This window comes from Theropithecus gelada, chromosome 18 (assembly GCF_003255815.1).
Source record: "Theropithecus gelada isolate Dixy chromosome 18, Tgel_1.0, whole genome shotgun sequence".
Classification (NCBI taxonomy): domain Eukaryota; kingdom Metazoa; phylum Chordata; class Mammalia; order Primates; family Cercopithecidae; genus Theropithecus; species Theropithecus gelada.
In genome coordinates this window covers 69,557,568-69,572,884 of record NC_037686.1, presented here as the reverse complement: position 1 = coordinate 69,572,884, position 15,317 = coordinate 69,557,568, and the positions used below count along the sequence as shown (strand labels likewise).

General features: G+C 43.6%; 1 protein-coding gene and 1 pseudogene across 1 annotated transcript in view; one reads left to right on the top strand and one right to left on the bottom strand.

Moving 5' to 3' along the window:
- ZNF236 (zinc finger protein 236) overlaps window positions 1-13,792 on the bottom strand; it is a 146,393-nt gene extending 132,601 nt beyond the window's left edge. The window contains exon 1 of the mRNA XM_025365657.1: window positions 13,546-13,792. Coding sequence (XP_025221442.1) covers window positions 13,546-13,594 — 49 coding nt within the window. The 5' untranslated portion in view covers window positions 13,595-13,792. The remainder of the gene's footprint in view (window positions 1-13,545) is intronic.
- On the top strand, window positions 3,072-12,932 carry LOC112611704 (annotated as a pseudogene).
- Window positions 13,793-15,317: the final 1,525 nt, after the last annotated feature.

Sequence of the window (15,317 nt, the reverse complement as noted above, 5' to 3'; positions counted from 1 at the left end):
ATAATAATTTTATGAAAATTAACACAATAAAGACAGTTGTCTCTTTCTCACTTCTGTGCCCAAGACCAATGTATTTCACTCCACGTTTTTAACCCATCCACTGAATGTTCTCTGCCAAGCGTTTTCAAGCTGGTAAGTGTGATGATGATGAGTATTTGAGCCTAGTTTGCTGCCCAATGATGCAAAAGTATATATTTTCTAAAAATGTGCAGTGTCTTCTAAGTATGACATGTATCACTAGCAATTTGTGAGGTGACATTAAGTGACACACAAATAACTAATTCTAATGGCTATCTATTCATTTTAATGTGTCTTGACATAAAGTATCATTGACACATCAAAACAGTATGATATATTGGCAAAAGGACAGAGACACTAGTGAGAGTTCAGAAGTAAACACATATATTTATCATCCATTGATTTTTGACAAGAATGCCAGTAGCATTCAATGAGGCAAGAACAGTCTCTTCAATAAATAGTTCTAGCCGAAGTGGATATACACAGGTTAAAAAATGAATTCAAAGCCGGGCGCGGTGGCTCAAGCCTGTAATCCCAGCACTTTGGGAAGCTGAGGCGGGTGGATCAACTGACATCAGGAGTTCAAGACCAGCCTGGCCAACATGGTGAAACCCTGTCTCTACTAAAATAACCAAAAATTAGCCGGGCATGGTGGCACACATTTATAATCCCACTACTCAGAAGGCTGAGGCAGGAGAATTGCTTGAACCCAGGAGGCAGAGGTTGCAGTGAGCCAAGATTCCACCACTGCACTCCAGCCTGGGCAACAAGAGTGAAACTCTGTCTCAAAAAACTTTAAAAAAAGAAAATAAAAAAAAGAATTCAGACCTTCACCTCATACCATATACAAAAAATTAAATCAGATCAAAGACTTCAATTTAAGGACTAAAACTATAAATCTCCTAGAAGAAAAACATAAGGGACAAGCTTCATGACTATGGATTTGGCAACAGTATCTTAAATTTGACACGAAAAGCTACAAATAACCAAAGGAAAAAAACATAAATGGCACTCTATTAAAATTCAAAACTTTTGTGAAGGCTGGGCACGGTGGCTCATGCCTGTAATCCCAGCACTTTGAGAGGCTGAGGGGGGCGGATCACTTGAGGCCAGGAGTTCGAGACCAGCCTGGCCAACATGGCAAAACCCCATCCCTACTAAAAATACAAAAATTAGCCAGGGGTGGTGGCACATGCTTGTAATCCCAGCTACTCCAGAGGCTGAGGCAGGAGAATCGCTTGAACCTGGAAGACAGAGGTTGCTGTGAGCCGAGACTGCAGCACTGCACTCCAGCCTGGGCATCAGAGCAAGACTGTGTCTCAAAAAAAAAACAAATAAATAAATGAAAATAAAACCTTTGTGCATCAAAGGGCACTAGCAAGAAGGAGAAAAGCGTCACGCATGGTGGCTCACATCTGCAGTCCCAGCTACTTGGGAGGCTAAGGCAGGAGGATAATTTGAGGCCAGGAGTTTAAGGTCAACATAGCAAGATCCTGTCTTTAAAAAATAAAACATAAAAATTTAGCCAGGCATGGTGGTGGGCACCTGTAGTCCCAGTTACTTGGGAAATTGAGGCAGAAGAATCACTTGCGCCCAGGAGTTTGGGGCTGCAATGAGCTATGCTCGCACCACTGCACTCCAGCCTGGACAACTGAAAGAGTGAGACCCTGCCTCAAAGAAAAAAAATTATAAAGACTGTACAGGCCAGGCGTGGTGGCTCACGCCTGTAATCCCAGCACTTTGGGAGGCCAGGGTGGGTGGATCACAAGGTCAGAAGTTCGAGACCAGCCTGGTCAACATGGTGAAACCCTGTCTCTACTAAAAATACAAAAATTAGCTGGGCGTGGTGGCGGGCGCCTGTAATCCCAGCTACTCAGGAGGCTGAGGCAGGAGAATCGCTTGAACCTGGAAGACAGGTTGCTGTGAGCTGAGACTGCACCACTGCACTCCAGCCTGGGCAACAGAGCAAGACTTCGTCTCAAAAAAACAAAACAAAACAAAAAAAACCGTATAAATAGCAGGCTAATGAATGGAGAGGTATAAATGGCACTTAAAAATACTTTATTGAGCCAAAAGAAGGCAAGAAAGAAAGGGGAATATAAAATGATGAATCAAGTAGAAAACTACGACTCAAAACAGCCTTAAATGTACTTAAAATCAGCATATCAATTAAAGATAAAGATCATCAGGCCGTACTTAGAAAAGTTAACTATAGGCTGCTTGCAAGAGATATAACTTACATATAAGGATAGAAAGACAAAGTAAAAGAATTGAAAAAGAAATACCGTTAGAACTCTAACCAAAGCAGTCATGATGTAGGTGTACCAATATCGAACAAAGGAGGCTTTAAGGCAAAAATCATTACTAGATATAAAGTATGACTTATTTCATAATGATAAAAGGCTTACTATACTAGGAAAATATAAGATCTTTAAATTTGTATGGTTAAAAATGTAGCTCAAGATACAAAGATTGACGGAATATAAGAATAGACAAATTCACAATCATAGGAGAATTTAATATTTAATACACTTTTCTGAGTAACTGACAGAAAAAAAAAGATACATGTTCTTATCAACTGCACATGGAACATTTACCAAATAAAACCACATAACATGAAAAGACCCAAGAAGGTTTCAAATAATTAAGTAATTCAAGGTAAGTTCTCCGACAACAATTCAAGTAAACTAGAAATCAATAACAATGAAGGTAATTTTAAAATTAGGCCACATCTTTTTCAATAACTTATGAGAAATCACAATAGAAATCAGAAAATAATCTTGAATTTAGTGAAGACAAGAATAAACCATATCAAAACTTGGTGGATGCAGTTAAAACTGTAGAAATGCCAATAGCCTTAATACCTACAACCTTAAATGTATATATCAGAAAATAAGAAAGGCTGATAATTAGTTAAGTATCCATACCAAGAAGATGAGAAGAAAAATAAATAAGTAAAATAAAATAAAATAAAATGTAGGTACAGAACTGGAAGCGGTGTGTATGTAGTTTTCTTCCCTTTTGTGGCCATGACTGAAGCGGGAACAGCCAAAATGAAGTTCAATCCCTTTGTGACTTCTGACCAAAGTAAAAACCACAAAAGGCATTTCAATGCACCTTCCCACATTCACAGGAAGATTTTTGTCTTCCCTTCTTTCCAAAGAGCTGAGAGACAAGTACAATGTTCAATCAATGCCCATCGGAAAGGATGATGTTCAGGTTATACAAGGACACTAGAAAGGTCAGCAAACTGGCAAAGTAGTCCAGGTTTACAGGAAGAAATATGTCCTCTACACTGAACGGGTGCAGCGGGAAAAGGCTAATGGCACAACTGTGCGTGTAGGCATTCACCCCAGCAAGGTGGTTCTCACTAGGCCAAAACTGGACACAGATCGCAAAAAGATCCTTGTACGGAAGGCCACATCTCGCCAAGTAGAAAAGTAAAAGGGCAAATATAAGGAAGAAACAATTGAGTAGATGCAGGAACAAAGTAGTCTCATATACAAGCTTTCATTAAAACCTGAAATGAAAAAAAAAAAAAACAAAACAAAAAACCCTAAGGAAAGTAGAAGGAGGAAAATGATAAAGGGAAGAAACTACTGGTATGTAAAACAAACATCTATTAATCAAATTGACAGTCCAAACTTGGTTCTTTAAGAAGATTGTTAAAATTGATAAACCCTGTCATGACTAAGAAAAAAATAAGAAAAAGCACAATCTCCATCATCAGAGAAAAGAGGAGGGCCATCACTACAGAGCCTACAGTCACAAAAAGATAATGAGAGATACTTATGAATAATGTTCTGTTAATAAATTGTAAAATATTAGATGGGTCTTACAAACAAAACTTACCAAAACTGACACAAAGTAAAATTTTAAACTTCAGTTGTCTCATATATACTCAAGAAACTGAATCTGCAATTTAAAATTTTCCCCAAAAGGCCTAGGCATGGTGGCTCATGCCTGTAATCCCAGCACTTTGGGAGGCCAAGGTGAGAGGACTGCATGAGCCCAAGAGTTTTCAAGACAAGCCTAGACAACATGACAAGACCTCATGTCTATTTTTTTACATTATTTTAAAAATTAAAAACATAAAATTTCCCCAAAGAAATCTCAAAGACCAGATGATTCTAACAGGGAATTCTACCAAAGATTTAAAAACAATATAATGCCAACCTTATTATAAACTCTTACAGAGAAAAGAAAATAAAGGAAGATTTTCCAACCTATTTTATGAAGCCAGCAAAATACTGATATCAAAACTTGAGAATGGCAACATAAAAAAATAAAACTGTAGTCCAATGTGGCTCATAAACACAGATATAGAAAGCATAAAGTATGTACAAATCAAATCCAGATATACAAAAAAGAATAACATCACAACAAGTTTGCTTGTATGCCAGGGATACAAGTTTGACTTACCATTAGAAAAATCAACATTTTCCACCCTATCAACAAAATATAAGAGAAAAACCACACGATCACCACAATAAATACAAAACAAACATGATAAAATTCAAGACCCATTCATGATAAAAAACACTTAGCAAAACAGAAATAAAACTCATGTAATCTGATAATATCTACCCCCACCCCCCGCCAAAAAAGCCCACAACAAGCACCCTAGTTAATAATATAATTTTCCTCCTGCAGTTGGGAACAAGACAAGAATGTCCCTTATTCACCACATTCATTCACCATTATAGAAGAGATCCTAGCCAGTACAATGAGCCAGAAAAAATAGTAACAAAAGTGATAAAAATTAGAAATGAAGAAATAAAACTGTCAATATTTACAAATGTGATTATAGAAAAAATTCCAAAAGAGTCTACAAACTATCACAAATAATAAATATGTAAAAGACTTTGGATATAACATCAATTTTAAAAATCCAATTATATTTCTATAAACAAGCAACACACAGAAAATGAAATTTTTAAAATACCATCAACAATAGTTTCAGGAAATATCAAATATCTAGGAGTAAATTTAACAATATTTGTATAAGTCCTCTATCCTGAAGTCCCAAAACATGACTGAGAGACGGTAACGAGGAAAGAAATGATTGGAGAGATTGTGTTTAGATTCAAAGACGCAAGACTGTAAAGACATTAGCTCCACCCACATTATCTATATAGTCAATATAATGTGATCAAGATCCCAGCAAGCTTTTTTAATGAAAATTTATATGCTTATTCAAAAAGCTACATGAAATTGAAAAGTACCAACAATTGTCAAGATGATCACAAAAATTAAAAACTAAATGGAGGACTTATATTTCCCATACTAGATACCAAGACTCAGAATAGCATAATTAAGACAGCGTGAAATTGACTAGCCAGGAACAAAAAAAAACAATGGAAAAGAATCAAGTACAGAACAATTCTTCGCCTGATTTGCAACCACGTAAAAAGACAAAAATGGTATTTCCAACAAATACTGCAGATTAACTGGATAACTATATGTAAAAAAAAAAAAAAATTCCTGTCCTTTCCCTCTTCAAATCACATTCAGATGAAGTGTCAATCTAAGGTGAGACATATGGCTGGGCACAGCAGTTCACACCTGTAATTTCAGCACTTTGGGAGGCCAAGGTGGGTGGACCACTTGAGGCCAGGAGTTAGAGGCCAGCCTGGCCAACATGGTGAAACCCCATCTCTACTGAAAATACAAAAAATTAGCCAAGTGCAGTGGTACGCACCTGTAATGTGAGCTACTGAGGAGGTTGAGGTACAAGAATCACTTGAACCCAGGAAGCAGAGGTTGCAGTGAGCCAAGATCATGCCACTGCACTCGAGCCTGGGTGACAGAGCAAGACCCCCTCTCAAAAAAATAAAATAAAGATGTAAAACAATAAAGCCTCTAGATGAAAACACAGGAAAATATTACAGTGGTCAAATATTATTTAAATAGATCCAAAAAGTACTGACAAACTGGCATTAAGAACTTGTTTAATTGATTAGAGCGTATCTTTAAAAGAGTGAATAGGAGACTACAAAAAACTCATCCAGAGTATACAAAGAACTCCTATATATCAGTAATAAAATGGCATACAGCCCTTCACCAAAGAAGATACACAGATGGCAAATAAGCCTATGAGAAGATGCTCAACATCATATGTTGAAAATTCAACACATGATGGAAATTGCAAATCAAAATGAGATATCCAGTACACTCCTAACAGAATGGCTAAAATCCAAAAAAATAATTAATCCGAAATGCTGATTAGGATGTACAACAGAAAGTCTCATTCATTCCTGGTGAGAATACAAAATAATACAACCACTTTGGAAAACAGCTTGGCAGCCTGTTAGAAAAAACTACATAGTTTTCTCATAGAATTCAGCAGTCACAGTCCCCGAGATTTACCCCAGTGACTTGAGAACTTACATCCAACACTAACCAGCACACAAATATTTATAGCAACTTTACTCATATTGCTAAAAACTGGAAGCAACCAAGATGTTCTTCAAAATGTAAATGGATAAATGTGATACATCCATACAGTGGAATATTATTCAGCAACAAAATGAAATACCTATCAAGCCTTGAAAAGACATGGTGGAATGCAAATGAATGTTGCTTACTCAAAACCAATCTGAAAGGTTGCATACTGAACGCTTCCAACTATGTGACATTCTGGGGAAGGCAAAACTATAAGGACAATAAAAATATCAGTGCGGCCGGGCGCGGTGGCTCAAGCCTGTAATCCCAGCACTTTGGGAGGCCGAGACGGGCGGATCACGAGGTCAGGAGATCGAGACCATCCTGGCTAACACGGTGAAACCCCGTCTCTACTAAAAATACAAAAACTTAGCCGGGCGTGGCGGCGGGCGCCTGTAGTCCCAGCTACTTGGGAGGCTGAGGCAGGAGAATGGCGTGAACCCGGGAGGCGGAGCTTGCAGTGAGCTGAGATCCGGCCACTGCACTCCAGCCTGGGTGACAGAGCGAGACTCCGTCTCAAAAAAAAAAAAAAAAAAAAAAAATCAGTGCTTGCCATTGATCGGGGAAGGGATGGATGAATAGATGGAGCAAAGGGCAGTGAAACTATTCTGTATGACACTGTACGGCAGATATGCATTTGTCCAACCCATGGAATGCACAACACAGAAAATATATCCTAATGCAAACGATGGGCTTTAGTTAATAACAATGTATCAACATTGGCTAAACTTATTACACTAATGCAAGATGTTACTAATACGAGAAACTGTGAGGAGAGACAGAAGGTGTCTCCATACTATCTGCTCCATATTATCTGCTCAATTTTGGGTAAGCATGAAACTGCTCTAGAAAAGAAAGCATTAATTTTAAAATATATATGTCCCAGTAGAAAAACAGGTCAAGGTCTTCAACAGAGCTTAGCAAAAGAGAATAGCTGACAAACATAAAAACTGTATTAGCATAGAACTCAAAATAAAAATCAAAATGAGACACTATTATACATACCAAAACAGCTAGGCAATAAAGGGACAGGCCAAACTTGTCCAATCCACAGTCCACATGCAGCCCAGGATGGCTTTGAATATGGCCCAATACAAATTCATAAATTTGCCTAAAACATTATGAGATTTTTTTTGCAATTTTTTTTTTTAACCTCACCAGCTACCATTAGTGTTAGCATATTTTATGTATGGCCCAAGACAGTTCTTCCAATGTGGCCCAGGGAAGTCAAAAGACTGAATCCCCCGGAGAGGCGATACTAAGTGCTACTGAGCCTGCCGAACAAATGCTCGCACGCCCCCTGCTGGTAGGAGAGGAAGCCGGGACTGTCACTGGGAGACTGGCTGGCTGTATCCACTATGGCCCAGAAATACATAAAAGTTTGTAGCAACACTTATTCAAAAGAGCCAAAAACTGGAAATAACCCAAATATCAAGAGGAGAAGAGTAATTTATGGCAGGTTCATATAATGGAATACTATATACCTATCAAAAAAACACAGTTCTGCTGCATAGCAACAGCAATAATCTCATAAAAATAAATATTGAATGAATCAAGCCAGAAAAAATACGGGTTCATACTATAAATTCAATTTACTTCAAAAACAGCTAAAGCTGGCTGGGCGCACTGGCTCACACCTGTAATCTCAGCACTTCGGGAGGCCAAGGTGGGTGGATCACGAGGTCAGGAGATCAAGACCAGCCTGGCCAATAGGGTGAAACCCCGTCTCTACTAACATACAAAAAACTAGCCAGGCATGGTGGCGCGTGCCTGTAATCCCAGCTACTCAGGAGGCTGAGGCAGGAGAATCACGTGAACCCAGGAGACAGAGGTTGCATTGAGTGGAAATCACACCACAGAACTCCAGCCTGGCGACAGGGTGAGACTCCATCTCAAAAAAGAAAAACTGAAACAAAAACAGGTAAAGCTAACATGTGGTATCAGAAGCCAGGACAGTGCGGGGAGGACCAGTGACTGCGAGGGGCACAAATGCTCTGGCTGCTGGCTCCACAGGAAAACTCATGAAGCTCCTCACCTCCAACTTGTGCACTTTCCTAGGCAGATGTTTTTTGCGAATAAAATAGTTACTTAAATGTAACAACAAAGAGGTTTCAAATAAATATACACATTTCTGGCTTCTCTTAGCAATCATAAGCTGGCTGGGTGCAATGGCTCATGCCTGTAATCCCAACACTTTGGGAGGCTGAGGCAGGGGATCGCTTGAGTCCAGGAAGTTGAGACCAGCTTGAGCAACATGGCGAAACCCCGTTTCTACAAAAAATACAAAAATTAGCCAGGCATGGTGGCGCAAGGGTATAGTCCCCGCTACTCAGGAGGTTGAAGTGGGAGGATGGCTTGAGTCCGGGAGGCAGAGATTACAGTGAGCTGAGATCACGGTACTGCACTCCAGCCTGGGCGCAAAGCGAGACTCAGTCAAAAAAAATAAAAAAATAAAAAAAATCCTCCCCCAGGAGATTCCATAATGCTGAGCTGCCAAGGGTGAGAACCATGCTGCAGGCCTTGCCATGATACTTCATGTGAAGAAAAGTTCTATAATAAAAAATAGCTTGAAAAACACTGCTACTTTCTTGAAAGCAGAGACACACTATCTCTGTACACACAGACAACGTAAAGGCATAAAATATAAAAAGCATTCCAAAAGTATGGAATTGACTTTATCTAATAAGGAATTATGGTTTACACTAAAGCTTTTCCCAAGCTCGTTTTGTATGAAAGACCAAGGTTTCGAACCCATGTGATATCACTACTTAATGCCAGGATTATAAAATATTTAGAGGTTATCTAATCACACTTCCTTCAAAATACTAAATACTCCACGGTGGCTCACACATGTAATCCTAACACTTTGGGAGGCCAAGGCGGGCAGATTGTCTCAGCTCAGAAGTTCAAGACCAGCCTGGGCAACATGGTGAAACCCTGTCTCTACTAAAATACAAAAAATTAGCTGGGTGTGATGGCCATGTGCCTGTGGTCTCAGCAACTCGGGAGGCTGAGACTGGAGAATTGTTTGAACCCGGGAGGCGGAGGTTGCAGTGAGCCCAGATCACGCCACTGCACACCAGCCTGGGCAACAGAGCGAGACTCCGTCTCCAAAATAAATAAATACTCCAAATTTCTGCCTACCTAAAAGGTTCAGTTATGGAGAGTGGAGGTTTCATTCTTGGATAGATACCTGATGTTGTTAGAAAGTTACTATTTTAAGCAGAAGCTGTCTCCCTGAAGCAAGTAAGTACTCCACTGCTACCATAAGCCTAAGGGTACTACAGCTCTGGCTACCTCCTGCCTCTTAAAAAAATAAAGTTTGGTGGGACAGGTGGCTCACACCTGTAATCCCAGCACTTTGGGAGGCCAAGGCAGGTGGATCACCTGAGGTCAGAAGTTCAAGAACAGCCTGGTCAACATGGTGAAACCCCATCTCTACTAAAAATACAAAAAATTAGCCAGTCGTGGTGGCATGCACCTGTAATCCCAACTACTCGGGAGGCTGAGGTGGGAGAATCACTTGAACCCGGGAGGCGGAGGTTGCAGTGAACCAAGATTGTGCCACTGCACTCCAGCCTGGGCGACAGAACAAGACCCTGTCTCAAAGAAAAAAAAAGGTAAAGTCCTACTACCCCTAGCTTACGCTGGTGGTGCCCTCCCCTTGGGCTCTTGAATTCCTCCAAGAAAATTGAAAATTCCTGAACTGGTAACCTAATCAGGAAAAGACTTGTTTATCCATTGGGCTTATGGTCTGCCTGTCTCCACTCTCTGGAAATGAACTAAGTATTACAAATATCCCTCCAAAAGGAAAAAGAAACAGCAGGAGACCAACTAAAGGCACAAGCTAAAAAGAAAAATTTTGCACCATTCCATTGGAAAAAACAGATGGAAGTCATACGAGATTCCAAAATGTGGTTTCCCTCAAGGTCACATTATTGCTAAAATAATTACGATAAAGAAAAAAACCATATCTCACTCATCCTTCTACCCCCAGGATAGTGCCAGGGACACAGCAAGTGCTGAATGAATGCTGCCCATCAACGCCGGTGAGACTCACTTCTCACGTCCTGACTACTTCAACTAATCTTCTTTCAGTGGGCCTCTTCTTATTCATTTCTTTAGATTTCAATTTTAACATCATTTTCTCCAGGAAGCCTAGACTTCAAGTGCCCGATCTGTCACGATGAACCATTATAAGGATACCTAGGATCATGTCTCTTTTCAGCTTTGTGTTCCTAGACCCTAGCACAGGGCTCACTTATCACAGGAAGTGCTTTAAAAATAGTTGTGGAGCCAGGCACAGTGGCTCGTACCTGTAATCCCCGCATTTTGGGAGGCCACGGTGGGAGATCACGAGGTCAGGAGTTCGAGACCATCCTGGCTAACATGGTGAAACCCCGTCTCTACTAAAAATCCAAAAAAATTAGCCGGACATGGCAGCATGCACCTGTAGTCCCAACTACTCGGGAGGCTGAGGCAGGAGAATCACTTGAACCCGGGAGGCAGAGGTTGCAGTGAGCCAAGATTGTGCCACTGCACTCCAGCCTGGGCAATAAGAGCAAAACTCTGTCTCAACAACAACAACAACAAAAAAGTTGTTGAATACAGGAATTAATGCACATGCAGGGCTTTATATTTATCAAGGCAGAACACTAAAATGCACGTTTTTTTTTTTTCTTTTTTTAGACTGAGTCTCCCTCTGTCACCCAGGCTGCAGTGCAGTGGCGCAGTCTCAGCTCACTGCAACCTCCATCTCCTGGGCTCAAGTGATTCTCATGCCTCAGCACTCCCAAGTAGCTGGCACTACAGGCGCCAGCCACCATGCCTGGCTAATTTTGGTATTTTTTTTTTAGTACAGATGGGGTTTCACCATGTGGGCCAGGCTGGTCTCGAACTCCTGGCCTCAAGTGATCTGCCCACCTCAGCCTCCCAAAGTGCTGGGATTACAGGTGTGAGCCACCGTGACAGGCCTAAAATTCATGCTTTGGATTCAAATGGAGATCCAGTTCCCAACTGCCACTCAGAAACTGGTTGGACTTTCCAAACCAGGTTTCCAGGTTGGGTGCGGTGTCTCATACCTATAAACCCAGCACTTTAGTAGGCCGAGGCGGGCAGATCATTTGAGGCCAGGAGTTTGAGATCAGCCTAATCAACATGGTGAAACCCTGCCTCTACTAAAAATACAAAAGAAAAAAGAAAAAAAAAAAAAAAGCCAGCCACGGTGGCTCACGCCTGTAGTACCAGCTACTCAGGAGGCTGAGACAGGAGAATTGCTTGAACCCAGGAGACAGAGGTTGCAATGAGCTGAGATCGCGCCACTGCACTCCAGTCTGGGCAATAGAGATTCCAACTCAAAAAGAAAAAAAAATCAGGTATCCGCTCTGAGCTTAATTCCCCGATCTGTAAAAATCCCTACATCCGTTGCAGTTTTCTTAGGAATAAAATTCATAATAAGGCAACAGAGAAAATAAAACCACCTCACTTATGAGAAACATGATTAACACAGTAACTGATAGAGCAATGTTCCTCATTTTGGTTTCAGGTCCCTTTTATACATTCTTAAATGCAGCCCTCAGCTGGAAGCAGTGGCTCATGCCTGTAATCGCAAAACTCTGGAAGGCTGAGGTGGGACGATCACTTGAGCCTAGGAGTTCAAGACCAGCCTGGGCAACATTGTGAGACCCCCATCTCTATTTAAAACAAAACAAAAAAAAAAGAGGCCCTCAAAGTCTTTTAGTTTATGTAAGTTATATCTATTGATGTTTGTCCTATTATAAATTAAAACTAATCAATTTTTAAAATATTTCTCCATTTAAAATGTCTACTACGTTAACATATTTTTATGAAAAATACATCTTCCCCAAAAATAGAATGGTTTTCATTTTTACAAATCTTTGTAATGTCTCGATTAATAGAAGACAGCTAGACTGTCATATCTATTCTGCATTTTCTCTGGTGCAACCTGTTCCTTTTGACTGTGATATATAAAGGTAATGCAGCCTCACTCTTAGGTACCGCCACCACCACCTAGATTTGTGCTACGATGTCAGCAGTTGTGCCAAAAATTGCTTTTGTAAAATTAGTGCAAAAATTAACGGAGTGAAAAAGCCTAATCGTCTTAGTCTCACTATGGTATTTACCTTACAGAATCCTGAAAACATCTCGGGGAACCCCCATGGGTCCAGGAACCACAGTTTGAGAACCACTTTGCTACAGGAGGACTGGTGTTAAGAAGGGAAAGGCTACTTTTAAGCAGGTTTGAGGAAGGCCTCTCTGAAGACACTAAAGCACCTGGAGCCACAGACTAGCAAAAGGTGTTTCTCAGACTAGGAAATGACAAATGCCCTGAGACAAAAACTAATATGGCATCAAGGAAAACAGAAGACTGCATGCCCGATCAAGGAAAGAGAGAAGAGCCAGACACCGCCCGATCAGCAGGATCCTGGAGGAGTGTGGGTTTCTGGTAAAGGGATGAGGAAGCCAATGCAGGGTTTTAATCAGGGTGTGGCCATCTGATTTACATTTAACAAGATCATCCACGCTGCCAAGTGACCGATTTATTTATAGGAGCCCAGGACTAGCAGGGCCCAGGAAGAGGGCTGCAGGCCTCCAGCCCGGAGAGGGCGGCTGGGCCAGGGAGCGCCTCTGGAGATGGAAAGAGGAGGGCCCACTGGAAATCCATTCCCGAGGTAGAAGCTGCAAGACTAAATCAGGAAGTGTGTTGGGGGATAAAAGAAATGGAATAATTCTTGAGGCCTGAGGGTGAAACACCAGGTGGAGAGGGATACCATCAGTGAGATGTGGATACTGGGGGAATGGGTGCCCCACCTGTGGCCATGGAAATTCTACATTCTTTCTCTGTGCTAAGCCTTCTTCCAAGTAACTGAGACACCGCACCTTACATTATTTTTGGCAGACAGCATATTAACAAAACAAAACAAAAAAATTAAACTAACCAAATAAGGTCAAGGCCAAAACTCAACAGTGGGAGAGGCAACAAAGACTTCCTTCCAGACACCATCAACCATTAATCGAAATTCTGAGCACTGCTGTTACCCAACTACATACAAATCTGCATACCCGGGTCATGGTGCAGCCAACATCTCTCCCGCAGCCCACAAAGGCCCATCAGGTGTGCGAAAGCTCGCTGAAACGCCTGTTGGCCACCAACGTTTCCCTAATGTGCATGTGTGTTAACTCTACCAAGTGCAATCACGACAAGAACTCCTGGTTTGGTGTGGCCTATAGAGTAAGTTTACATTGATTCCTACCCATTACCTCTTTCTTCCTAAACACAAAATTAGCATAACCCTTGTAGTTTCCAAGCCCGACCTTTCTCTGGGGCATCTATGTTCTTTGGTCACAAGCTCTTTAATGAGCCTCAGTTTACTCATCCCCAAGAAAAGGGGAACACTTGAGTCACTAAGCTAACCAGTCACATAAAAATAATGGAAGTCAAGGCCTAACACACCAACTCCCATACGGAGTCCTAGGCGCCTACTCCCCCTTAGAGCCCCTTCAGAACCTTTTCCAAACGCGGAGCGCCGCTCCAGCTGCACGGGTGACCAGGCCCAGGAACCGGGCCCGCCGGGGGAAGACTCGCGTCCAAGGCCGCACGGGAACCACAGCGCCCGCGAGAATAGGCGCGGCGCCCCCCTACCCCACTGCCCTCGACCTGGGAACCGCGGCACCGGCGAGCGCGCCCCGTTCCCCCTGCGCCGTGAAGTCCGCTCCTCAAGCTCCGGGCTGGGGCGGAAAGCAGGTCAATTCCTGACCGCTGGAAGGGCCAAGGTTTGGGGGTGGCCGGTTGTGTCTTTGCCTGCTTTTAAATTCTGGGCCTTTCTTCCTTGGAAAACAAAATCCGAGTTATTTTATGACTTTAGCAAAGTACCATGGAGCATAAATTATCGGGGAAAACACTTCCTGACGCCTACTGTGTGCACGATCTAGCGCTCCCCACATAACACTGACGCCTACTGTATGCACGACCCACAGCGCTCTCCAGAAGCTCCGGGTTCAATCTCCCCGGATCACAATGGCGCCTACTGTTTGCACGACCCACAGCACTCTCCAAATGCCCAGGGTTCCAGCTCCCTGGATCACAATGACGCCTACTGTATGCACTACCCACAGCGTCTCCAAAGGCTCAGGGTTCAAGTTCCCGGATCACAATGGCGCCTACTGTATGCACGACCCACAGCGCTCCCCAGATAACACTGGAGCGTACTGTGTGCACGACCCTGCGCTTCCCGGACAACGCTGGCGCCTACTGTGTGCACGACCCCGCGCTCCACAGCCTCCCTGTGGGCCGAGCCCAACGTCCCCCGGGCAGCCGGCGCCGCGCTGGGTCGGGCGGGGGCGCCGTCCGGGAGGAGCCCGGGGAGCGGTGTCCGCAGGCCCGGGCTCTAGCCAGGCCGCCTCCCCGGCGCGCCCCGCGGCCCTCCCGCCCCGGGACGGAACACGGGGCGGCCACTTTCCCTCAAGTTTAGCGCGGGCCGCGACAGGGCCGGCGGGGGCAGGGCGCGCGGAGGAGGCGGCCGCCTGCTCCCTCACCCGCCTCCCGCCTCCCGCCTCCCGCCTCAGCCGCCGCCCGGCCCAGGAAAGTAGGCCCAGCGCGCGGAGGGGCCGGGCGGCGACTCGCCCGTATCATTCCGCCCGCGCTGCGGCCCGCCCGGCCAGTCGGCGGCGGCGGCGGCCCGGGTCTGCGCGGCCCCCGCCCCCGCCCCGCCGCTCCCGGCGCCCCCCGCGCCGCATCCGGGGACTGGCAGGGCGCGGGCCCCGCACCGGCCGCCGGCGGGGCGCGAGGGCGCGGCCGCGGGCCTTACCGGAGTCGCCGCGCGCCTTGCTCTCCC